Raw genomic sequence first — 27,124 nt, forward strand, 5'->3', positions numbered from 1 at the left:
TGGCGTGAAGATGTAAGATGTAAGTCAAAACACAAGCAGCTGAATTTTGAATCATGAATAAGCCTTTCTGCATCAGGCCTAGAAAGAAAAGGTCTAATATCGACGATATTGCGACGAAAAGCAACTTTGGTAATATTTTTAAAATTAGTATTAAAAGTCAGCTGAGCATCAAAAATCACACCCAAATTCCGCACCTGGACAGAAGTGGAAATTAGGCTGTTATCCACGGAACATTTAAAGTTCTTACACTTATTAACATTAATTGGAGTGGCGATTAACAAAAATTTAGTTTTAGAAAAGAGTTGAAGTTTAGAGAGAGTTGAAGAAGTAGAAGTGAAATCAGGCTGAGTGCTTATCGTCAGCATAACAATGATAGCTCAGGCCATACGGCAGGATAATCTGCCCACGAGGAAGCATATAGATACTAAACAGAGTAGGACCCAACACTGAGCCCTGAGGGACACCCTGTCCTAATGGCACATTCTGAGATCTATTAGCACCCAGGTAGACAAATTGTGAACGTTCTGCAAGATAAGATGTAAACCAGTTCAATGCAGTGCCAGAAAGGCCAATCCACCTATGTAGTCTGTCCAGCAACATAGTGTGACATTGTATCGAATGCAGCATTAAGATCTAACAAAACCAAAATGCCACAAGCCCCAGAATCAGATGTAATGAGGAGCTCATTCATGACCCTCTGTACTATGTCCAGACCTAAACCTAGCTTGAAAACATTCTAGTAATCTGTTCATAGAAAAGGAATTTTGTAGTTGTCAAACAACCACATGCTCAAGAACTTTCGCAAGGAATGGCAAATTCAGAATAGGCCTATAATTGGACATATCGGCAGTATTACTCTGGCTTTTTTAACTGATCTATGAACCGTCAGGCCAGATTTTTTTGTATTGCGGCTCTAACTGCCTGCCTCTAACCTTCAATTCATGTAGCTCAGATGTAAACCAAGCGTTCAAACTCATCCAGAATAGATGTAAGAGCTGCATTATACTGGTCAATAGAGGCCACAACTAGTAGAGTGGCTAAAAAGGTCATAGTCAATATCTCTAATTTTCCTAAAACAGATAACACGCTTTCACAGTCTGGAGAGAGGAAGGAATCAAACTGAAAGTAAGAAGCTTGTGGTCACTTATACATACTTCAGTACACTCAAGCTGGTCAATAACTGAAGTGCAAACTAGATCTACAATGAATGACTGTGTTTGTGTGTTGGAATGTTTACACACTGAGTAAAACATTAAAACATTCTAAAGTATCCATAAAACTCACAGTATTATTGCAATTCAGATTGTCTACATGAATGAGAGGACGATAAATATTTAAAACCACTGGTGAATGACCACTCAGTTTACATGCCGAACATTCAAATGGTGAAAAGCAAGGCAGTGTGACTACCAGGAACGTTAATAGAACGTTAGTTCAAAGTTATCTGATATTTAATAATGTTCTCAAAATGTTATTTATACTTTGTTCATGAAATGTTTTTTTCTTAAACGTTTTAGCTAAGCGTTTGTTTGTTTGTTAAATGTTTTTGAATGTCACTACTCATGTTCCTATAATGTTTGAAGAATGATAAAATGTAATGTTCCCTTAACGTTCACAAAACCAAGAAAAAAAAGTTTTTAAAACATTTTTAAAAACAGATGATTTGAATGTTCAGGGAACATTCAGAAATAACTTAATGTGAACTTTATCAAAAACGTTCTTAGAACATATTTTTGGAATGACAACAGCAGCAAACTCAGAACCGGTTATGTTTGTGAGCTGCCTGGACTTGAAGTGCCCTTGGTCTGAAATGCCCCAGCATGCACTGCTTATTGAGCAAATCCACGTTTTAAAGCTTTGGGCTGTGATTTGCTGACCAGCTGCTGAGTTGAGTTTTTATGCTGGGAGCCAGGGGCCGTTTGACCGGCGATTACAGGCTGGACAGACGCAGAACAATACGCCAGAGCTCACGTGTCACTAATGCTTTCAGAGAACGGGACTGTGAATCACAGCGCTTCATGGCCACAGATGTGCGGCTCTCTCCATCATCAGTCTCATTAATAAGCCTGTACCTATATCCTGTGCTAAATCACTGAAATTGTGTTTCTAATAGGCTGTATATTTTAATCATTTGGATGTATTTAGAGGTTCAAGTGTGTAACACTGAAACCCTGCTGTAATTGCTAATTTTCCAAGGATCAGAATTCTCCCCTAAAAGTGACCAAACCGTAAGTCTTAGAGACTTGAAACTTTGAGACAAGTATCTTATAACGTTGGAATCCTTGGCTCAAAATGGACAACACGCATGCCTCAGATTCGCTCAGTGAAAATATATTGGATTTTTTGAAAAACCTACTTTTGCGAACTAGTCTTAGGTTTTTGGCCTGATCGGAACCAAACCAGTGTAGCGAGATTCTCCGGAGTCTGATTGTCAATAATTATCAAAAAAAAAAGTTGAAATTTCGATTTACGGTCACTAAGGGCTGCCAAAACATTTGAAGTGCTAAAATGGCTATAACAGTTTTGCTAAAATGGCTATAACTCGTGAACGGAATGAGATATTTTTACCAAACTTGGCACACCTATGTAAGAGCTCATTCTGTGGTCGTTTGCAAAAGGACGTGATGACTGGCCACTTGGTGGTGCTATAACAGCAAAAACAAAAAAAAAACATGAAAATGGCTATAACTACTTCAGCATTAATCCGATTGACCTGAAAACTGGCATACAGTGTCTTTGTCCGAGGTGCCATGATTGTCTGTGAGCACATTGACATATCTCAAAAAACATGTCTGCCATGAATTTTGAGTAGCTATCAAAGAAGTTTAATGGAGGCCAATCGGAACGAAACTCACTGAGCCTGTGAGAAATTCAAAAGAAATCGGCCATTGGGGGGCGCCTTCGCATTCTTCATGTGTGTAAAGGATTGTGTATCGCACAATTTTTCACACACGCCCACGACATTCACACCACATGGTAGAACTCCTCATTCAGAGTAACTTTGCCTCTAGGACCGCCGCTGTCAATCGAATCGTTTGTTAAATAGATGATTGAGATGATTTCGAAAAACCAACTTTGGCGAACTACTCCTAGTTTTTTGGTTCAACCTTGATAAAACCACTGCGGCACAATTCTCGGGATGCTCTAGGTCAATAGTTATCAAAAAAATGTTGAACTTTGGCCTTTGGATAGCTATAGCTGGGTCATTTAAAAAACAGGCATGGCCAAGTCTACCCAAAAGCCTATTGTTCCTAAACGAAAACTTGCATCATTACATGAGCACATGAGAAGCATGCTAACTTTAATGGTGATTGGCCACTAGGTGGGGCTGTTAAAAAAGTGTAAAAACTATATATTTCACTATATATTTCACTATATATTTTTATATGGAACATTGCCTGTATTTGCTGTAAATGGTCTTTTCCATCTATGATCTAAGTGGTTACATGCTTGCTAAATAAAACATAATACCTTTTTACGCAAGTGCTTAAAGGCCTTAAAGAGCTTGAACCCCGATAACTGTTGCTCGCAGCTATATTATTATTTGTTATTTGCTGAATGTATGTTTTTAATAAAGACCCCAGCGAGTGTGACGTGAGTCTAGTGTGAGCACATCTTCATCAGTTTTGCTGGAAAAGGTCTTTGCATGAACTTGTGTTTCTAGTCTCCTCCGTCCGCACGGATATATTCCTTAAATTATCCATCTCCAACATTTACAGTGTCCATAATGGCAACAAAACCCTTAATGCTGGCATGAAATGCAAATTGCAGTGTATATTTTGTTCTCTGTTGTGCCATATATACAAGCGAAACGCTTCTCAAACAAGAACAAATGTTGGGCGGGGCTTGATTGTGTCTGTGGGGAATTGATTGTAGTTGTTGTTTGCTATTGGTGGATCTCATGTGAGTGACAGGTTGCTCCGCCCTCACGCCAGTAAACCTGTCATCAGAGAAGAGGGCTGCATTCAACATCACATACTATACACATATTATGCAAAAAATTATTATTATAAAATGTATTATTAATAAATAAATATATTTATATTAAATAAATAATTCATTTTTATACATTTATTTAAATTTATTTATAATAAACGCTGCAATATTCTGATAAAAGGTTATGATTTCATGGGTAGGCCTATTTTAAGTAAGAAAGAAAATCGTAGCCATCATAATTGTGGATATTATCAGCAAGAGGTTTTTTTTCTTAAAGAACTAAAACAAGCAAATATGAAACGTAAGAGGAATGTGCTCTTTTATTCATACGAATATGACAAACAAAAAAGTTCACAAATGTCATTGTACAAGCGCTGTAGAACTCCTTTTGTATGCGAGACAGTCACGTGGCGTCGCGGCCTGTCGTCGCCACGCCCCGCTCCGCGTACGTGCGCGCTCACGTACAACGCGTGGTTCTTTCACATTGCCGTAAGTAGCGAAGACTAGTCCGTCGTTTTAAAGGTTCCAGGCGTTCTTTTACATGTTTTAATTGTAATTAACCACTCTGCGTCTTAGACTGAAGCCTTTTTGGTCTAGGGGTGGAGTGGAGAGTGTCGAGAGGCTCCCGCTGGACGTCAACCGATCTTTTTGGCAGCACATTGCGGCGGATTTGAGGGGTGTTTGTTAGAGGAGAAATGGCCACTGAGGTGGAGACTCTCCTGCCGAACAACCCGCTGCTCAAACCGGAGGAGGGCGGTGAGGGAGGAGGGTTTGCGCTGAAGGAGCAGAGCCTAAAACGGGCGAAGGATGAGAGCAACACCCAGGCGAAGGAGAACCTAAATCAAGAGAGCGAAGAAGACGCCTGTAAGAAGGAGTTTACTGAAGCACCGCCGCCCAAGGTGAACCCGTGGACGAAGAAGATGAGCGGCGTCAACGGACAAACGCTGCACGGTCTGTACTAAACGAATGAGTGTGTGTTTGTGCCTCAGATTTAACACAACAAACCATAGGCAACGAGCGGGGCACACCTGTGAGGGAACGTTCTCTCAAAGTGTTGAACAAACGTTCCCCCAGCAACGTTAACAGAACGTTATCTATTTAACTGGTCTTTAATGTTCTCAACACGTTAGCATTTTTATACAACCTCATGTGACCGTTAGAACATTTCAGTTGGACTAACGGTTTCAGAACATTCAAATGTAACGGAACGTTCCCTCAAAACACTATTGAAAAATAACGGACGTTTTCATAGCTTAACGTGAAGGTGTTTTAGTTGCCTGGGATGTCAAACGATGTTCATCGTGTTTCTCACACACATGACAGCATATTGTAACGCCACCGCTAGGCCTCGCGTCTGTTTCAGGGCGAATACAATACAAACGCGTGCTGGTGATGCAAAACAAACGATATAATTTGACATTAAAGTCACAGATGAGACGCAGAACGCCTTGTTGTTCTTCACCTTCATCGCTTTTCAGAACAAATGGCTATCGGGTTAGCATTAGCATTAGCGGCCTGTCGTGCTCGAGCTCGTCTGACAGGCCGGGCTGATATGCTACGGTTCACGAGCTGCGAAAAATAACTGATTGTTTATGGTTTTACATGACGTTGTCAGACGAGATGGAATGCATTTGTTTACGGTGTTATATTCTAATCGCGCGATTATCTGCCGTTTTGTTATGGAACGACACGTGTGAGCTCCACGTGTTCGTCACGAACTCGCTCGGATTCGTGTAAAAGCGCTTTCAATGGACTTTCTGCTTAAAATGGGGTTTTTATGAGCGATGCTCGTGACAGTTTGTCTCTCTCGTGGTGTTTAATGCACGTGCGCGCGTCAGTGCTGCTGTTAGCCGCTAGCAGTTAGCTTCTGCTCGCTCCTCTCAGGTGAATATTCATCTGTTTGATTGACACATGATTGGTTTTGCAAGCATGCGCGCGGACATCATCGCACCGCTTTATTTCAGCAGCAGAAAATGATGTAATGAAGGGCTGGTGGAGCTGCTATCAATCCCAGAGTTCCACTGTATGAAGGCAACGTGGTTTGTGCCATGTGATCATGCTCCGCGTTCACGTGCGGATTGAAGCGATTCATTGGAGTTTTTATGCGCTTCTCCTGCTAATGCAGATGGATAATTAGCGAAGCCAACATCATGACAGCTGAGTGTAGAGTCATGTCAGTGCTTCACTTCACATGTTGAATGATTGTTTGGTGAATTTAGTACATTGAGTGTTCATTTGCATGCAGCAGTATGTGGTATTTTATATATATGGGGTTGAATTTTATTATTTCTAACTGCAATATATTACTGTTGTAATGCAACTGCACTATAAGATGTTAATCAGTGAGTTTCATAACTTGGTGTCTATTATTATTATTTAACTTTACAGTACAGTAGTGAAGTTACAGTACTTGTGTCTTGATTTCTTCACTTGCAAGAGTTGAACCCTTGAGCTTTTATTTTGGAGGAAAACTGCAGCCTAAAAAACGTGTCATTACAAATCTAGTGAAATGTTGGAAATTATACACTTGTGAAAATAATGCGTAGCTTGTCTCATTCTCGTTAAACCTGTTAGAAAAGAGAATGTGTGAAGTGAGCCGTTGAAAACAGCTGATTGTGTGAATGAACACACTGCAGAATACATTATTAAATCACAGTCTTGTACGGTTTGATCAGCACAGTTATATCACGATAAACCAAGAATACCCAAGATGCCGTGTTTTACAGTGAATTTCGAAGAGCTAAGGGCCGTTGAGTTCACTAATTCACTGTAAACCACGGCTTCATGGGGATTATGGCTTTTCAGTTACAACACACAATACACATGTTAAAGGCAAAATATATATTAATATGTAACTTTTTTTAAAAGCTAAATTATTAAATGCTATCCTTCCGTTAGAAAAAATAGTCCCTGACAGTGACGGTAAACAGCAACAGAATGTGACATGCTTCATCTGACGGAGTTTATCACTTATTTAAGACGATATATGATATTTCCTCACATACATCTGTTTATTTCTCATGTGCTCTTATAGTTTAATCCAGACCGGTTTGTGGCAAAGCACAAATTTGCATCATTAGTTCACTTAAAATGAAATTTCAACTCACTCTCGTGTCGTTCCACACCCGCAAGACCTTCATTCATCTGCAGAACACAAATTAAGATATTTTTGATGAAATCTGAGAGGTATATGACTCAGCAATATAATCAACACTTTCAAGGTCCAGAAAGGTACTAAAGACATCGTTAAAACAGTCATGTGACTGCAGTTTTATGAAGTGACACGAGTGCTTTGTTTGCGGAAAAAAACATAATTTACCACTTTATTTACAAATTAGTAATCTCCAAGGCGCGTTTATGAGAGCACCGTGACACGTGTGTTGTTGAGATTAATATTTTGTAATTAAAGTGGTAATTTATTTTTTTTTCCTGCAAATAAATCACTTCATAAACTGAGTTTAAACCACTGGAGTCACATGATTACTTTAATAATATCTTTACCTTTTTGGGGCTTGACAGTGGTAGTTGTGTAGACTGTCAATTGAGGGTCAGAAATCTCTCAGATTTCATCAAAAATATCTTAATTTGTGTCCTGAAAACGAACGAAGGTCTTATGGGTGTGGAACAACATGAGGGTGAGTAATTAATGACGGGAATTTCATTTGGGTGAACCAACCCTTTAAGCAGTGTAACTCGATGAACATACAGTACTGTACCTGAAACTGTTAAATAATATTCCTGCTGCACTTCGGAAACTTTGGGCACACACACACACACACACACACACACATACACATACATCAGCGTATCTCCCATATGAGAAGACAGGGAAAGAAAGGGTGTGGTCTCAGAGTTAAAGGTGAATGACAGTAACATAATGCCAGCACTCATACTTCATTACATAAATAATAAAGTTACTTTTGCTAAAATACATAATACACTGAACCGCAGGAATACTGATGTAATGAGGTCACAAGTGAATATTTGCAGAGTAATTTACAATCAACCAATCAGAATCAAGGACCGGAGCTATCCGCTTGATAATTTACAGATGATTTGCCAAAGAAATGGTGCAGAACACAACGCTAAAGACCTTATATGTTATTATGTGACGTGTACGTTGTGAAACTGGGGCGGAAACACTGTATATCAGCAGTAGAGCTGTGTGTGTGTGTGTGTTCAGAGCAGCTGTCACACTTCAGTCTTTGCAGCGCTGCACACCGGAGGAACGTGTCTGCTGACATACAGAGACAAATCACACCGAGCACATTACCACTTCACACAAACACATGACCCAAATCAACATTCTTGACCAAATATGCAAATATTATATTAGTGTTTGTCAGTGTTCTCTTAATGTTATAATATATATTTTCATGTAGTCGTATCTAGGATTGAGGCTTCAGGTCATTTACTGGAGTTTATCTAGTGCAGGAGTCTCTAACCTTATTTCATGTTATACAATACTTAAATCTCTTAAACAATGTAAACCGAATACAGTTCTTTATGGAAAACAGTACTTTGCATATTATACTGCAGTTTTCTACACATAACTATAGTTGTTTTTATAGTGCACGGTTATCATGGTATTGTTAAGATGTGCTGGAAATGTTCAAAAAGTACTGATACTACACACTGAAATCATTTCACCAAGTTTTATGTCGAAAGCCAACAAACAGCTATGCCCAGCACATTTATTGTTGAAATTGTAAATTAACTTTATCTCATGCAGTACATACTCTGTCAGTAGTACACTAGTTTGATCACAGTGATTGTCATGTGAAGAAACAGTATCTGGGCTCTCACACACTAACTTCTTGAAGCACGAGTGAATGTGACTCAGAATGTGAGTTCAGAGCCAGGTCGACTCACCAACTGCTTCAATGAAAAGATTGCGCAACAAATAATAGCTTTGGTTAATGTGGACGGAATAGGTTATGTTTTCATCAGAGAATATATGTGAGAATAGGTTAGTGTGAGAAACTGTTGTGCTGTTATTAAAACAGATTGGATGTCATAAGTTTTAATCGTAGAATCTACAACAAACCATGTCATGGTTCACTAAGATATTATAGCGAATGCATCACAAGAACTTAAACAGTAACATTCCACTGGACTACATAAAGAATCTCTCATATCTTCTGTCCTGGTGTATTTGCACCTTTATTAAACTTTTAAACATGTTTTTTGCCTTTTCTCCACTTTTCATCCTAGTTTGCGTCCTTTACTGTTGTAATGTTTCTAAAGTAGACAAGATGCATGTTTTGCTTGTCTGAAATTTTACTGCCAGTGTTATTTGTTAGTTTAGTGGTAATATGAGTGAAACAAATAATAGAACTTATCTGTAATTGGTTTAAAAATGTAATTTATTTGACCTGTGCTCTGTTATTTGCTTCTCTAGAGCATTCTGGGCCCACAAAGGTTGTGAAGGCGGGAAATACGCGAATGAGACGAGGAGGAAAGGTGAGTGGCGTTCACTTGAGTCTCTCTACAGGAGCAGGGCTGTTTGACCTACACTTATTTACCAGGTTTGCAACATTACATTTATTGAAGAAACGGCCCGTTCACGCCAAGAACGATAACGATTACTACATCAGCGTCCACACCAGCACACGATATCGTTCTGCTCGAGCTCTGATTCTGATTGGCTCTCAATGTTTTTATCGTTCATCAGCTGGAAAAAATCATTCTGAAAGTGATTCCAGTGATGCTGTATGGTGATAGTTGTGCTGTGGACTCTGCTAATCCATTGTTAACTATATCATTATAGTTATCCTTGGTGTGAACGGGCCTTAATGCCTGTTTCACATCGCGCACAAAAGTAGCGCATGTTTTTCAGACACCCATATTAACAGGTTTAAGCATTCACGTGTCGCAGTCACATCTCAAACGCAGCATTAAGAGTAGAGAATCGGCTCGGAGTCGTTTTTCTAATGACACGAAACGCAGCACAATGATCTGAAAGACTGATGCACATTACACACAAACTCATTCTGTTCAGTAAATCTGACTGAATCCAGATGATTGATCCGTTTATATGCATGAACGTTTAGATGTAAATGTGGTCGTTTTCCTCTCATAAATTAGATTTCGTGACAACAGAGTCATAGGGTGGCCATCTTCTGATGATCATATCATTTGTGGTGTTATCGTCTCTGTTGAGAAGCGCTGTGAGTGTGACTGCGTGAGGCGAGCCTGCTGTTGTGATTCACTGCTGAGCTGCTGTCAAACGGGCTTAACATTCAAATGTTTTTGAAGGTTGGGGATTTTGGAGATACGAACAACTGGCCGACACCTGGAGAGATCGCTACGAAGGAAGTTCAGGTAAGAGAGTGTATCTGTAGTCATTCAAATTGGCTTTATGAAGGCAGTTTCCTTTTCATACAGAGCTCATCTGTAGTCAGACGAGTTTATGAAAATGCCACATGATAGTTTTATTTCTTTTGATGAACACGTCAGGTTGTGAAGAAGTCAGTGGTCAAACGAGAGTTTAAAGGAAAGAGGGAAAATGAAGAGAGCAAAGAGAACCTGAAAGCCAAATCGGACGACTCTGGAGAAGAGAAAAACACTGATGAGGAGTCGCAGAAAAACGGACACAAAAAGAGAGGTGTGTAACGCCAGCAACTACTGAGTTCCTTTACTGGTGTGTTTAAAGAGCTGGAAAGGGAATAATTGAATGCTCATATTGTTTCTTTTATCAATTTTAAGATACTAATGATGATGATGATGTTGTAGGAAATAAGCACAAGTGGGTTCCTCTTATGATCGAGGTGAAGTCTGAAGGTCCGCGCGAGCGCTCGGCCTCGCGGAACAACACGCGTCAATTCGAAGCTCATCGAATCCCCCCCGGCAGCAGGAACGACCTGAGAGGTATTCACACTCGATTCTGCTTTAAAGATCATTTGCAAATCATGATGCCAATCATTGCATCATTTTACCTAATGCAGTGGTTTACGTACCTGCCACACCTGATCAAATGAGACACAAATATACACACTTGTTTATCTCTGTGATCAACTCCATGCAAAACAAACAACAAATGAAGACAAAAATGTATATTTGCAATTCAATTGTTTCGCTGTTGTCTGATCTTGTCTGCTTACATTAAAGTCACACAGACAGCACTTTTGATGTGTGTGTGTGTGTTGCAGATTGGCACAGTGGGAAGTATGATCAGGAGTTGAGGGATGACCATGACGAGGTGTCCAGTGTGAAGAGCGAGGGAGCGCCATACAGGACCGCTGCTAGGGGACGCGGCCGTGGACGGGGACGAGGAAGAGGACGAGGCAGAGGAGCCGGCAGAGGTAATGACCTTCATCTACCATTGATTGGATAAACATGTAGTCCAGGCCAAAAGTCATGCTGTCAGTAGAGTACATGTTGGACCGCTCACGAAAACTGAGCAATGCATCAGGAAGTCAGTCTGCCAGCATTAGTGGCCGACCAATATGTTTTTTGTTTTTTTTGGTGACTGCTGATGTCTTGGAGAGCAGGGTGGCCAATTCAGTTGTTAAGTCTGATGTCACGCTGCAGCGCTTCCGGGTCCAAACGCTCACAAGAAATACCACAAGAAAACAACAAATGATGCTAATATACTCACACGATGTGGTGTAATACTTCCAAAAAATTATAATCATAACCTTTATCTCCATATCAAAATCCCAGATGGCCAGACAGTGATTCGTCTTTTATAAATCGTTAAAATGTTAAAGTCTGTGACGCTGTGAGCACGGAGACTGTTGCGTAGACTGTAAGTATTTTAAATGTTTAACTTTAAAATGGTAAATGTTTAATATGAATAAATAGCACTCATAAACGGCCTGTGGAGATGCCATTCTCAAGTGAAACGAGTCGAGGCTTGGACCCAGAAACGGCGTTCCTTACGTCACGACTTGTATATGCGGATATGATATTACACTATTTAATTTAAAGATGCACATGCATAACAATTGCTGAATATAAATTTATAGTGATATTTGCTTAGAAATGGGTAAATGGGGGGAAAAAATAATAAATAGAATAAAAGTTCAATATTTTTTTTTATTTTAAAGGCTCCTAATTTTATTTTGGAGTTTCCAACAGGTTCACATTCATCCAAGGTCAAAAAACACTTTAATCTTCTCATAATATCCACTGCAGCATCAGCTCTTTTCTCACAGTGTCTAAACGGTTCCTTCAAGGATTCAGTCTCTCTAAACCCTGCCTCTCTGAGAGCTGCTCTGCTCTGATTAGTCAGAAACCCCAGTCTGTTGTAATTGGTCAGAATCCAAACACTCATTATCATATCTGAATCTCAGCTCTTGATTCACAGTGATGCGAACAGTAACGATGGTGTCGGTTTTACCGTATCGATCTCAAAGTGGATTTGCTTTGGCAGCAGAAAACCGCGTCTTCTCGACATGAACAACATGAACCAAACTCTTCCAGTCTCAGATACAACTACAGTGATTGAGGGCGGGGCAAAGAGACGCTGTTCAGCCAATGAATACCATTATGCAAATTAGCTACAAACCAACATAGGTTCAGCGGGAAGTGAGACTAATCAGTTCTTTCTTTTGGGAGACAATAACTCCATTTTTCTGCACTTTGATCTTTGAAAGAGCTTTTACATTCACGAACGGCTTTATTACACACTACATGTAAGGTTATATCCCAAAGGCATGCAGGGGCACTTTAATCATTTCTGTTTTACCAGATTGTCCTGTTGTTTGTCTCATCAGGTCATTATGACTACTACTATGGCTATAAAGGCTATGATGGAAAGGATGGTGCCTGTGGTCAGAAATTCAACAGCACGGTGACCTACTATTACGACAACATGAGCAGTACTGACCTGTATGCTGTGGACCATGACCTGCTCAAGGACTACATCAAGAGACAAATGTGAGTAACACCAGCCAACGGGAGTGACGCTTTTCTGAGAAATACAAGTACAGCTGCATTTAGAGAAAAAGGTGTAAGAGCCAACAATATTCATAATGTATACAGTGCCAGGTTTATTAGACAACTAGATTAGGAAGCAAGCTAGAGAAATATGTGTGTGTGTATGTGAATACTTCAGCAATTGTGTCGTGTATCTAGTGATTCAAATGAATCATTTGTAATAGAGCTGCACGATTCTGGATAAGTTGAGAATCACGATTTTGTTTCAAACAGAGATCACGATTCTGAACAGAGAGCTAAACAAAATAACATGTCATTTACTAGAGGTTCTGACAAAATGTTAATTGCTGCAGTCTATTTAAAAAATATCATCGTAATTACTGTTTTTAAAAAGTTGGATTGAGTGAATGATTCAACGACTCACTCATAAAGACTTCACTTGTTTCATTACTAGATGAATCACATTTGAATAATAAAAAGAGAGTTATAGTTATGTCTCTTGTCTGTCTGATTAAACAAGTCCTACAATTGAATAAAATAACACATTATTGAGGCACTTCATATTTAGAGGTATTAGAGGATTTGTTAATTAACAGATTACACCTTCAATAAAACATTAGCAGTTGTTTTGTAAAAGCTGTTTTTTCTGCTTGTTTTGGCTGCATTTACACTGTCCTGTCCAGCAGCGCTTTGAAACAGTGAATCATCTCACAAAGCAATTGGTTCAAAGTTTGGAAAAGCTTTGTTTCTCCCATCGCTGTGGTGTTGAGATGCTTTGTTTGTCTTCGCAGTGAATACTACTTCAGTGTCGACAATCTGGAGAGGGATTTCTTCCTGCGCAGGAAGATGGATCAGGAGGGCTTCCTGCCTGTCGCTCTGATTGCGAGCTTCCACCGCGTGCAGGCGCTCACCACAGACGTCAGCCTCATACTAGAGGTCGGTTCCTCAGCGGCCCAGCTGCTCTGCTGCTTTATAAGTGACCGCGTCTATAAACATGTAATTGGTGATGTTTGCTTTTCTTTCAGGCCCTGAAGGACAGTAAAGTAGTGGATATCACAGATATGAAAATCCGCTGCAAGGAAGAGCCTGACAAATGGCCCCTGCCGGGCCTCGCTTTGCCCGACCATTCGCAGACGGATTTTGCTCAGTTCATCAACTGCCCGGAGTTTGTTCCCAGGAACGTGGACAAACAGACAGGTGAGCGCTGACTCGAGGTGAAAAGAGCCATGAGCGTTTACGAAGGGCCGTTCTGACTGAACGTTTGACCCCAACAGGTTCTCCGAGAGCCTCCACATCCGCGCAGCCCAAGACCGATGACGTGAGCAACCTGAAGCTGATGCCGAAGGGCCTGTCAGCCAGTCTGCCGGATCTAGACTCGGAGTCGTGGATCGAGGTCAAGAAGAGGCCTCGACCTTCACCGGCTCGACCCAAGGTAAGAACAGCAGGATGCCAAACACTAGGGCACTTTGGAATCGACGGACTTGATTCCAAGAATCGATTTGTGATTCTTTTTGGGTTTTTCACCTAATCTCGTCATGACCACTAGATATAAAGGTTATTTTTTTGTCGAGTGCACTAGTTGTGTAACGGTTCACGTTAAAAACTGCAGATCAAGTCTAACGACGGCTAGATGGATGCCTGTTATAACAACTGGCAACTTTATACTGAAAATATCTGCAGCAATCAACTCTCCGTATGTTAATGAGTTGATGATGTCATGGTTTTGCCTAACAGACGTAGTTGAGTTTTAATTGCAGTTCGTTGATGCATTTAGCATAATTAACCCTCTGGTGATCTTCGGTCACTTTTGCAGAAAGCAGAGGAGGCTCGGACGCCGGTTCAGCCCGGCCCGACGTCAGGCGAGGAGCAGGACGAGCCCGAGGAGCTGGACTTCATGTTTGACGAGGAGATGGACCAGATCGACGGCCGACGCAACACTTTCACCGACTGGTCGGATGAAGACTCGGACTGTGAAATCGATGATCGAGACGTCAACAAGATTCTCATTGTCACGCAGACGCCACCGTACCTGCGCAAGCATCCTGGAGGAGACCGCACAGGAAACCACACCTCGCGCTCCAAACTGACCAGCGAACTGGTGAAGGTCATTAACGACGGACTTTATTACTATGAACAAGACCTCTGGGACGACACGTACGAACCAGAATATGCCATGATCAAGGTGGGTTGGTATCACGTTTATGAGTGCTGTTGATAGTTCACAGAAAACTCACACGTATATGAATGGGCTAAAGGTCATGTTTAAAAGTAGTGCAGTAAGTGATTCCAGGTATTCTTGCATGTGAGGGAGAAATTTAAAACGTTTCTGTTCATTGTAATTGGGTTAAAATGTCTTTGTTTTGCTGTGATTTGCGCACAGGGAATAAAACTAACTTTTTGCCACATCTGCCAATGGCCAGTGACTTAAGAAAACGTACTGGCCATAAATATTTTTAAATATTTTTTACCGGCCATAAAACAGGCAGTTTTTAAAGCATTTTTAACACTTGGTAGCTTGAGGCAGTTTGAAACGTTGCCCAACCTTATTTTTTCGTCCCTTCAGTGTTTTCATCCACAACATTGAGAGATCTTAGTTTATATCAGTACTGAAGGGTCATGTGACATCGCCAGCTGTGTCAGAAATGTCCATTGATGTTTTTTAAGTGGTTACAGCAGATCTGAGGTGGAGTCGCTGGACTGATGTTCATTGTGTTCTCTGTCATGTGTCCAGATGAGTTTGATTCTGTCCGGTTCTGGGTGTGTGTCCATTCTCATGTGCTGCTTTTCTTCTCATGGGCGGTGAGAGTGTGTCCTTTAGCGCAGTGTTTCTGGACAGGGCAGGACAGAATGGTCTTGCACCAGAGTGTTTGTTGTGGTCTTTTGTGTGGCGCTCTTTGTGCCGTTCACGTGCCGCGTCCAGTAAGGCCAGCAGTGCTGCTAGAAAAGCCAGTTAGCGTTAGCTTCAGTTTACTGCTGTTTGACCGGCAGCTCTGGGGTTCATGGATCTCTTCGGCTCACAGGTATGAGCGAGATGTTGAGTGTGTCGTTGTGGCGTCACGCAAGTAGCATTAATGTTTTGCCTCGTTCGTTGTCCTGATGGAATATGTGTAGTGAGGTTGACTGTGTGTTCTGGTTCTTGTTTGATTATGGCATGTGCTTGGAAATGTTTTCTAACTGTTGTACATTGTCGCAACAGCAAGAAGTGGAGAACTTCAAGAAAGTGCACCTGATCAGCAGAGAGCAGTTTGACTGTCTGACCCCTGAACCGCCCGTCGACCCCAACCAGGAGGTTCCTCCAGGACCGCCGAGACCCCAGCAGAGTGAGTTTGACCTCCACACCACAGGAAAACACTGCTTACTTCCTTATAGTTCACCCGAAAATGAAAATTATCCCATGATTTACTCACCCTCAAGCCATCTAGGTGTAAATGACTCTTCTTTCAGACAAATACAATCGGAGTTATATTAAAAATATTGTCTCTTCCAAGCTTTATAATGGTAGTGAATGGGGGTCGAGATTTTGAAGCCCCAAAAAAGTGCATCCATCCATCATAAAAGTAATCCATACGACTCCAGGGGGTTAATAAAGGCCTTCTGAAGAGAAATGATGCGTTTTTGTAAGACAAATATCAATATTTAAAACTTTATAAACTAAAACTAGCTTCCAGCTGAGGACTGTACACATACTGCACAAGTCGACTTGCGCCACAAGAGTGACCTCTGACCTGACGTATGATGTAGGAGTAGTGTAAGTTTAGACACCCCTCACTGTTCAAACAAATAGGGCTGGGCAACAAACTCAAGCTCCTCTTCTCTTATTGAAATCCTCTGACATTTCTCTTTCAAAATCCTTGTTTTAGACTTCTAATTCGTGACTGGTGTTTTGTTTTGCTCTATATTCTGCGCTTCAGTGTTCGTCATTGCGTCATGTCGAATCAGAGTTCAATCTTCTGCTGCAAATCAATGCATACAGCCGGATGCTAGTTATTATAGTTAATAAACTTCTAAAAATATTTTTCTTACAAAAACTAATCACTTCACTTCAGAAGGCCTTTAACCCCCTGGAGTCGTATGGATTACTTTTTTTTTTTTTTTAATGGATGGATGTGCTTTTATGGGCTTAAAAATCTCGACCCCCATTCACTACCATTATAAAGCTTCGATATTTATTAATATATCTCTGATTGTGTTTGTCTGTAAGAAGATGGTCAAATACAATTAGAATGGCTTGAGGGTGAGTAAATCATGGGATAATTTTAATTTTAAGACAGGGTTTGCATGACCTAGTTGGTTACTTGTCAGAACAGTACCAGAGTTACTTGAGTACTTGTGGTTTATATCACGGTTTGAAGGGAAAAAAAGTGTTTATTAATTGACATCTCAAAGTTTGCAACAATTAGGCCTAAGTCTCTCACATGTATTCCAACAGCGCCGACTAGTGGTTGAAGTAGTCGACTACCATGACTAGTCTATGTTAAGAATTTAAACAGCATGAACAAAATTGTTCGAATAGGCCATTCCAGGATGAAGCACGAGTTTTTAAAATTAGAAGAATATCCACCAGCATGTTCTCTTTATTGTTACCTATTAAGTTCATTCTAGTATATTGAGCTGGGTTTAATCCCACGAGGAACTTTTTTTTTTTTTTTTTTTTTTTTTTATTCAGTTCACACTTGAAGAAATTTTCAACAAAGTTAAACCAAATTATAATTTTAGCAAAAATGGATTTTGAAAAAACTGCTATATTTTAACATGCAAATTTATTTCCATAAAAATAGCCACAGAATCTTGTATGGTGTTAAAAAACATTGAGAGTGTGAAGCTTCCTTTGGAACTAGTGTTGGGAATCGATCCGACTCTGGGAATCACCATCCCATTCTAACTTGCTGACATGCTGCATTTGCATTAAATAAGTACTTTTTAAAATAATTACAAATTAATAAGTGAAAACAATTATATACTGAACTTAATATAGCTTCAAAACACAAGCAAATGTCAGGTAAAAAAGGGGAACAAAGAAACGCCATGAACAAGTGCTTGAAGTGTCTGAAAGTTTCCAGACAGGGATTTTTCTGCATTACTATCGTTTGATTTTTACTGGTGACATATTAGGCTGCATTCACACTAATGCACAGATCTGTTTCAACAAATCAGATGTTTTGTCCATTAATTTTGCATCATGAAAATGTAAAAGTGTCACACACAGCCAAGTGTTTCTTCTTGGGACGTTAAGGTTTTTTTGGGTTTTTTTTGCATGTTGACCTCATTCAGTCATCAGAAGCATCCTGTATAACTTGACTGTGATGTGGGCTTTTAACCATGAGTGTTTTCTCTCCCATAGTCCCCACGGAAGCCTTGGCCAACAAACTGTTTGGCGCCCCTGAACCATCGGCTATCGCTCGCTCTCTTCCGACTACAGTGCCTGACTCGCCCAACTACCGCAGTGCCCGCACACCCCGGACGCCTCGAACCCCGCGGCTGAAGGACCCCACGCAGACGCCCCGCTTCTACCCTGTGGTGAAGGAAGGACGGCCGCTCGATGCCAAGGTGCGTATGAGCTCTCGTCCAGCGCCACACAGAGCGTCGCTCGGCAGAGAAAGTCTAAATCACGCTTCTGTCCTCTTTCAGACCCCTCGCAAAAGAAAGACGCGACACAGCTCCAATCCGCCCATGGAGTGTCATGTGGGCTGGGTGATGGACTCCAGAGAGCACCGCTCCCGCACCGCCTCGGTCAGGTGAGACGACTACATCTGTTTCGTCTGAAGTTAACAAAACTACCAGTTTTCTCAGCAGCTTCATTTTTAAGTCATCAGAAAATCTTACTGACCACAAGCTTTTGAGCAGTAGTGTGCATACGTGCATGTAAACTGACGCCTATGTTTGTTTGTTTTGTTTTTTTTGTTTTTTTTTGCCTTTCAAATCAAGCATGATCACATTCTGTCTTTTGTTGTCGTCGTCTCTGTAGCTCAAACGCGAGTCCATCAGAAGGCACCGCAGCGATGGGTAATTACGGCTGCACACCTCAGTCTCTTCCCAAGTTCCAGCACCCCTCGCACGAGTTACTGAAGGAGAACGGCTTCACGCAACACGTTTACCACAAGTACCGGCGACGCTGCCTCAACGGTGGGTTCCACAGCAGCCGCAGGCCATCGTACGTTACCGCACACCCGTCCTAATCACCTGACCTGTCTCTTTCTCATCCCTGCAGAGCGGAAGCGGCTGGGCATCGGACAGTCTCAGGAAATGAACACGTTGTTTCGCTTCTGGTCCTTCTTCTTGCGGGATCACTTCAACAGAAAGATGTACGAGGAATTCAGACAGCTGGTGGTGGAGGATGGAAAGGAAGGATACAGGTATGAAAATAATCTTGATGGTTTTTATTTGAACAGGAATTATTGCTCAGGAGGGGGTGTAATTCAGTATTATCAGTGATTTTAATTGCTATCTGAATCAAAAATGAATTCCAGGCTGAATTACCTGCTGTTTTTAGACAAACTCTTAAAATCATGTGCAATATCAACATCTCTGTTTTAGGGCTGTCAACGTTAACGCATCAACATATGCGATTAATTCAAAGTCCTTAACACGTTGAAATAAGAATGCAAATAAATTACTGAAGCACACAAAATTGCGCCATTACTGTAATTTACGTCACACAGTTAGATGATCTTGGGAGTAGGGAGTTTATCACACAATGGCTCCAGCTCCTGTAACCCTGGTAGGCGGAAATTTCTATTCTAACCCTTTACAGACTGAACAGAACACTGCTGTACGGCCAGATGAACAGCGTTTCTCAGCTGGATAAAGCAAACCAGCGTCTAGTAAGGTTCTGATGGATGTGAATTGTAATCAAGGTAAAGACGATTGCGGGGACGTACAGGTGTCATTCAGTAAGCACGCGTGAGTAGTGTTGTCACGATACCAAAATTCTGACTTCGATACAGTACCTGACGAAAATACCTCGATACCGATACTGAATCGATACCACGGCACCAAAAAAAAACTAAAACAGTGTTAATTGTAATTGAATAATATGACAGAACTTAAAAATCACATGTCCAGAGGCGTCCTACCCTGCTTTTTGACCATTCCCTCCCTTTAAAAATTAAAATAAGTGTGAACGTTCATGATTATCAGTCATGCTTACATTATAGGGATGAGTGACATGACCAAAATCTTATTTCATTATGAGTAATTTATTATTTTTTTTAAATGTAATTTTATAATCACAACATAGTTATTTAATTTTATTTTATGCAGCTTTCGGTGCGCGGCTGCGTGCGCTTCAGGTCCGGCAGCGCGAGTGTCCTGCGCTTTTTCTCATGCATGCGTGTTTCTTTGTTGCTTTCTTTGTCATGCGCTGCATGGATATATTTCACTCCCTGCAGGTAGTGGAAGCAGAGCTCTGCACAGATGTCCTGACTCCTGCCCTGTGACTGAAATCACCCTTATACCCTTAAATAGGGCGCTATTTTTAGTGGTGTCCGAAACCTTAGTGGACGCTATCGAGTGCTCTCGTTCAATCCCACTTGCACCGCAATAGTGAGAGTACAACTGATGTACGCTCAATGGCTAGAGAATACCCATAATGCACTGTGAGTGTCGTGCGGTGAATGAATTCCTGCGTCTTGCCAGAAGATGGCGCCGCAGCTGAATCATCCATCCATTCATTCGTTTTACAATCCGCTCGTCCACACACAGCATACAGCGTAACATAATACAGGTATAAATTCATTTTAATTGATCATTAAATTTATACAATTTTGATGACAGAATTCCAGATAAATCCTTTCATCTCAGGGCTCCAGACTGCGCCTAAAATGGTCACATTTGCGACCAAAAATATTAATTTACGAGTGGTATTTTTACTGAGGTCGCCATTGGCGACCATACAAATTCACACGTTATGACTGTAAAATTATGCATGTTATTTGCGTGTTCTGTGACCAGTAGCCTATCACATCATTTGTTATGTTGACGTAATTAAATGAGATGCTGCCTGTGAATGTTTCACTGAGTTACAGCGCAGAAATATGAACAGGTAGGGAAAAATGTCACACACCAAACAGACACCAAAGAACTAGAGCTGATGAAAGCCGACTGTGTTGTTGCCTGCGTCTGCAAAACAGCTGCATTTGAACACACCGTTCTGCTCCTGCGTTAAGGAGACAACTGCCTATTTCTTCATATAAATTTGTCTATATTCATCATTCAAAAGGGGAAACCGGCTCTACAGACTGCAGATACACACCGTTTTGAATATCAGTCATGCTGATCACTTTCATTATTCCACTCCGCTCATGCTCAGATCAATTTAAGGTCATTTGCCTTAAACAGTATAACAAGAGTATAAACGATCATTTTAAGGCGTCTTATATTTTGTGGATGGAAAAACAAATCGTGATACTCCCTAATGTGATTATTATTGATTTCATTAAATAAATGTGAGCGCTGTATGTTTTAAAGTCAAAAGATGGCGCTGTTGCGCGTTCTTTAGAGCAGCTCGCATTCAGTGATTACAAAGTTTACTTTATATTATTTATATTGTATTGTTGTAAATGGCAACGTAATTTTTTAATCCTCATCTGAACTTGAATGCGCAGCAAAAGTAAAGCACATACATGTCAAAATAAGAGTCCCGCTGTATTTCAAAGTAATCAAAGTCAAGCAGTATGTATGTCAATTGCCCCTGTTTGTTATTTGGTTACACAAACCAAATTTAATATATATAAAATAATTTATTTCCATATATTTATATTTATATTTATTTTCATTTGATTCAAAATAAACTGTTGTAGCTTCAGGAAGGAAGGACTAAGAACATTATTTGACACATATTATTCAATATAAAGATTTTACTAGCATCAGGGTTATTATAGTCAACTAAAACCATTAAAAACATTTTTTTGTTGCTTGAAATAAATGTTAATACTAAAATAAAAATCTATACAAACTAAACAGACATGTTTTAAAAATAAAAAAAAATAAAAAGAAAAAAATTAAAAACAAAAAATGAAAGCAGAAAATATAAAAATCTTATCGGATTCAAAATATTAACAAAAACTATAATAGTATTAAGTGAAAATAGTGACATTCATTTCCCAGAAAAGTCACAAGATGAAAAAGCTGAAATGGTAAAGGGGAGATATATAAACACAACAGGATGACTAAGAGTTAGTGATTTTAAAAATTTAAGTTCATTGTTGTGTGGCTCTTAAAAAAAAAAATATTTGGCACCTGTTTTTCCCCCCTCTAGGAGCCAGTGGCTCCTTAATGAATTTTTTTTTTGTCTGGATCCTGCATCTTATTACTGGAGCTGCCGGTTTGCTAAGTTTCAAATGATTATTTTGAAGCACAAACTATGCAAAAGTGTCAGCTCTTCGGACGCACTCAGTGCCCAAATTCACTCCTTCAACTGGACTAATGTAGGGAATGGTGAATAAGGGTATAGGGGGTGATTTTGGATTCAGCCCTGCTGTCAGACATTGATCGCGATACCTTTCTAGTACCGGTATATTGTGCAACGCTACTCGTGAGTCTGTTATAATGATGCACAAACAACCGTGTATGTGCGCTCTCGATGCACTGATCACACACTGTTTATGCACAGACACATTTCAGTACATTCATGTAGTTCCACACACATTCAGGATAATGTTTTTATCTGTCATGTGTTTAGTAATTCTGAATGGATCTGTGTACTGTAGTACATGCAGTCAGGTCGAGGCGGTTGGTTTAGGTTGTTTTTTGCATCTCCATGTGGTTCAGTATCACATCTTGACCTGTCTAGGATGTGAACAGGCTCTTTGCAGTTGCACTGTACACATACTGTACACTGAAATCTGAAACTTTATTTTTTTTCTGTAATGGTTTTTTCATGAGTGATTTATGAATTATGGACTCCTTTTATATAATTTGGTTATTTGGTGTCCTTTTGGAGTCTCCAAATGACCCTTTTTTGTAAAGACACCTAAATTTAACTTGAAAAAAGTTTGCAGAAAATAGTTTTGTGAGAATTACCCTTCAATCTAAGGTTTTACTTTGCTGGATATAGCAAATGATGACAAAAATGCATTAAACATTTCATGATAAATGTACAATTAACCACAATTAATTTTAATCTATTGACAGCCCTACTCTGTTTACAAGAAGTGTATTATAATTTTTTGTATTATAATTAAAAGCTGATAATTTAACTTTTCTGTAATTCGGTGACCTCGGGACAGTGTTTCTGTCAAAGTCTGCATGAATTGCTTTTTTAATGTGGTGTTTTGTTTTTAAATATGGTCACTGATGTTCTGAATTGACAGCATTGTGTTGCGTTTCTCAGGTACGGTCTGGAGTGTCTCTTCAGGTTTTACAGCTATGGACTTGAGAGGAAGTTTCGGCCGGACATATTTAAAGATTTTCAAGAGGAGACCATTAAAGACTATGAAGCAGGTCTGTCTTTGCAAACAACAGGTGCATTTCTGAAATCCATGTGGAGCTCTTGTTTATTTCTCCTTCATGTGCCCTGACAGGCCAGCTGTATGGACTCGAGAAGTTCTGGGCTTTTCTTAAATACTCGAAAACAAAGAACATGGAGATCGACCCCAAGCTGCAGGTGCATTTAAGCAAGTTCAAGCGTCTGGAAGACTTCAGAGTGGATGTGAGTCGGCAGTCAAGTGCATTTCTTGTTTCACTTGTTATTTTCAAGCATGAAATCAACAGTTTTTCATAATGCACATTGCTTGCATTTTTATAAAGGAAAATGTTTGTCTTTGGATTTTTATCATGTTAGAAGTTAGTGTCTGAAACATTTTTCCTTCCTGGCTGACTTCACGTAGAGATGCTTCAGTTCCCCATTATAAAGTCAGAATTGTGAGTTATAAACAATTGTGAGTTATGAAGACAGAATTGGGAGATATAAACTCACAATTCTGAGAGGAAAAAAGTCTTATTTTCCTCAGAATTGGATTTTATAACTCGCAATTGCGAGTTTATATCTCTCAATTCGGAGAAAAAAAGTCAGACTTGCGAGGGAAAAAGTTGCTGCTATTATTTATCATTCTGTGGCTGAAACAAGCTTCCACAGAAAGGTGAAGCTTAAGTAACAAACCATGTGTTTTATTTCCTCCCTTCAGCCACCCATGGATGAAGGTGGGCGTAAGAGACACCCTTCCAGTGGCGATGGCCGTCGCCGTCATCCTTCCCAGCCGTCTAGCCGACCCCAGACACAGGGCGCTTCAGGCTCCGCCCTCCCTGCTGGAGCTCCTCCCACCAGAGATGATGCCAAAACCCCGAGCCAGCGAACAGCTGCGGCAGACGCCAAGCCTCCGAAATGAGTGGGCCGCTCGCCCTCACGGCGCTCCGCTGCGGCTCAGACCGACCGAACGACCACACAAGCATGACACAACGGCTTGCCAACGAATGGCTCACGATTGTCAAATCAAGGCTCTTCCATCTTCCCCTCGTTCACAGCATTTGTGTATCAGAAACGGACAGCAGAGGGCATGAGAAATTCTTCCATTCTTTCTTTTATTAAAGACTTTGAAGTTTTATTCCTGTTGTATCATTGGGGTACAAAGGCTTTTGTTGAATCTTTCTGCTTTATATCCTCAGTGGACTCACTGTTTTATTTGGCTGAACGATGCGTGATTCCACCATGATTTTTATTTTCTTTCCTTGTAGGGCGTAAAGATTGTGTTGAACGATGATGATCAGATTGCTCTTGACTAGACTAGGTACTGGATGAGGCAAACGCGTAACACAGAAAATAATGCAAATACTATAGATCTGCAGTTGTTTGAGCGAGATGATTTTATGTTACCGGTTTTTCGGGGGTCGACGCTAAATTCTATAGCAAATAACTTTCGGGGGGTCGTACCGTAAGCTTTGGCCATCACTGTGACACTAATGTCCCGCCTGCCAAATCCTCTCGCTTGCTTCCAAGTGTCACGGTCTGTTACAGAAGATGACGACTCTTTACCTTCAGCGGTCAGTTGTTCACACGGACGAATCATTCCTCAGCTCGTCACACTCAAGGACGGGAAGAGTCGTGGACGAACCGAACGGAGACGTGGAGCCGCTCAGAGTTCTGTTCCCGTCACTCGTTCACCGGCAGATTTCCAAGATCTCGTGCGAATGGGAGTCATTACCAGAGTGTTGATCCTAGTGTACATATGAATTCAAGAATTAAGAGACATTACACCACCTGGCTGTACGTGTCATTTATTGTTTATAGAGATATATTTGCCTTACGTGTTCACCTTTTTTATGCTCACCCTAATGCGTTTTGAGTTATTATGGGTATGTTTTAGTATCACTTCCTGCTTTTCTTCATACAAACAGCATGTCGGTCTGACTAAAGGGAAACTGACCTCAGGGTTTCAACTGGAATCATATGAAGAAAGGCAAACTTTTGATTATCATGATGCATTTGACCGCATTTGGATCATAAGCAATATTCTAATTTATGGGATTTCACTTTGAATTTGGCTGCCGTATGAACGTCTGCCCATATGTTTGCTGAAATGTCTTTGGTCATGCTCTTTCTGGTAGTAAATTTTTTCATATTAACTTGCGGCAAACATTTAGCTGTCCCCTTTCCCTGTTTTCCCCCGGTGGGCTCCTTCATTCAGAGTAGCTGTGGTCAAATCTTGATGAGAATTCTTGTGATCACTGATATAATTAAAGCTTTTATTCAACTAAACGGTCTCGTTCATGACGCGTACAAGAGCGTTGGTGCTTCTTCAGAGGTCAATGGCTCGGATTACCGGGAACGGGCAAAATAATTCATAAAGCCATATCAATACCTGTATGTGATCCATTAAAACTGTTCATATTTCATTGCCATGACTCATATATTCGGCTTATTGAGAAGAAAAATGGAAACTGTAAAATACTTGAATCATATCTTGTATCATAACACTTCATCTGAGTTATAGGCAGATGTGATTTGCTTATTAGTGTGATTTGTAATTTTGCTTTTAATAAACAAAAAATATTTAAAATGCCCAAAAACCTTAAATCAGCTGTTGAACTCTTCTGTAAACCATTAGTGTTTCTTTCTGAACACGATGAGAATGGGTTCTTCATTTTCACAGGTGTTCGACTCTGACGTGTGCACGCTCCCACTCGGTGCTGTTGGGATGTAGATTTCACAGTGAGGAGGAGGGGTTTTATTCAGCAGTGGAAAATACATGAGACCATCCACGGGTCCTGTAGCGGTCCAGGGATGCGTTTCCCAAAGCCAACTATGGTCACAAGTTCTGTCCTTACCAACCGAGTTCAACAGAACTTGCGACCGTCGTTTGCTAAAGATGCTGTTTGGAAACGCAGCCCTGGTCTGCAGTCAAGTTCTTGTCCAAGAGTATGGAAGCTGGTTTCTGCCACAGAATAAAACATAATTGTGAGTTTATATCTCTCTATTCAGAGTTTTTTCCCTCATTTCTGAGAAAAAAGATCAGAATAGCGATTTGTAAACTCTGAATTCTGAGAAAGACAGAATTACCAGAAAAACTTGCAATTGCAAGACAAAATTAAGAATTCTGCGTTATAAACTTGGAATAGCAAGAAAATAGTGTTGTGAATTCTGGAATATAAACTTGCATTTGCCACTTATAAAGTCTGAATTGCGAGTCACAATTCCAAGTTAATAACTCTCTAATCTGACTCTCTAACTCTCTTTTTCTCAGAAATGTGAGGTAAACTTAGGTATTGGATGTAGTAATGAGTTAAAAACTTGGAATTGTGGAAAAGACAGATGTGTGAGATATAATAGAAAATAAGTCAGAAATGCAATTTTTTTTTTTTTCCCCACAATTCCATGTTTGTCACATTTCTGCGAAAGAAAGGTCAGAATAATAAGTTAAACTCAGAATTACAAGAAAGTCAGAACTATAAACTTGCAATAGCGAGTCAGAATTCTGACTTTTTCTCTTGCAATTCCAAGTTTATTTCTCATTTCTCAGAAAAAGGTCAGAATAGTAAGTTATAAACTTGGAATTGCAAGGAAAAAAAGTATTGTGTATTGCATTATTAAAATGTAGTATTAATAGGTGCAAGTATGGGTCATATATTTAACTGTATTAGTGTGCAAAATAATGACAATAACTCGGTCAAACTGAACGAACCAGTAGTGACTGACGCCACAAACCTTTACAAAAATCTTTTGTTTCGAGTCGAGGGTTTGGCGAATATCAAACTGGCCTAGTCATGTGATTTCAGCAAAGAGGCTTTGTTATAACGCTTCAACCCTTGAACCACCAGTGTCTAATATATGGGTTTAACTGATCTCAGGTCAGTTTAATAATGTAGGTTTAGT

The 27,124-nt window shown here is 40.3% G+C and overlaps 1 protein-coding gene across 1 annotated transcript; it reads left to right on the top strand.

The window, feature by feature from the left end:
* The first annotated feature begins 4,393 nt into the window (after positions 1-4,393).
* On the top strand, positions 4,394-25,828 carry larp1 (La ribonucleoprotein 1, translational regulator). The gene is made up of 19 exons (XM_051876697.1): positions 4,394-4,887; positions 9,338-9,399; positions 10,195-10,260; positions 10,396-10,543; positions 10,672-10,806; positions 11,088-11,240; positions 12,657-12,819; positions 13,611-13,755; positions 13,845-14,016; positions 14,094-14,251; positions 14,633-15,001; positions 16,016-16,139; positions 18,161-18,366; positions 18,448-18,554; positions 18,785-18,942; positions 19,028-19,172; positions 23,150-23,259; positions 23,340-23,467; positions 23,943-25,828. The coding sequence occupies exons 1-19, from the start codon at positions 4,632-4,634 to the stop codon at positions 24,141-24,143; spliced, it is 3,006 nt and encodes a 1,001-aa protein (XP_051732657.1). The 5' UTR covers positions 4,394-4,631; the 3' UTR covers positions 24,144-25,828.
* The last annotated feature ends 1,296 nt before the right edge of the window (positions 25,829-27,124 follow it).

This window comes from Ctenopharyngodon idella, chromosome 21, assembly GCF_019924925.1.
Source record: "Ctenopharyngodon idella isolate HZGC_01 chromosome 21, HZGC01, whole genome shotgun sequence".
In the NCBI taxonomy this organism is placed as follows: domain Eukaryota; kingdom Metazoa; phylum Chordata; class Actinopteri; order Cypriniformes; family Xenocyprididae; genus Ctenopharyngodon; species Ctenopharyngodon idella.

Bases quoted from the DNA above. Each gene is read 5' to 3' on its own strand.
- larp1 (XM_051876697.1), top strand. From the start codon at position 4,632: ATGGCCACTGAGGTGGAGACTCTCCTGCCGAACAACCCGCTGCTCAAA. The intron at 14,017-14,093 runs GTGAGCGCTGAC...TGACCCCAACAG, and splicing joins GAACGTGGACAAACAGACAG to GTTCTCCGAGAGCCTCCACA. The intron at 18,367-18,447 runs GTGCGTATGAGC...GTCCTCTTTCAG, and splicing joins GACGGCCGCTCGATGCCAAG to ACCCCTCGCAAAAGAAAGAC.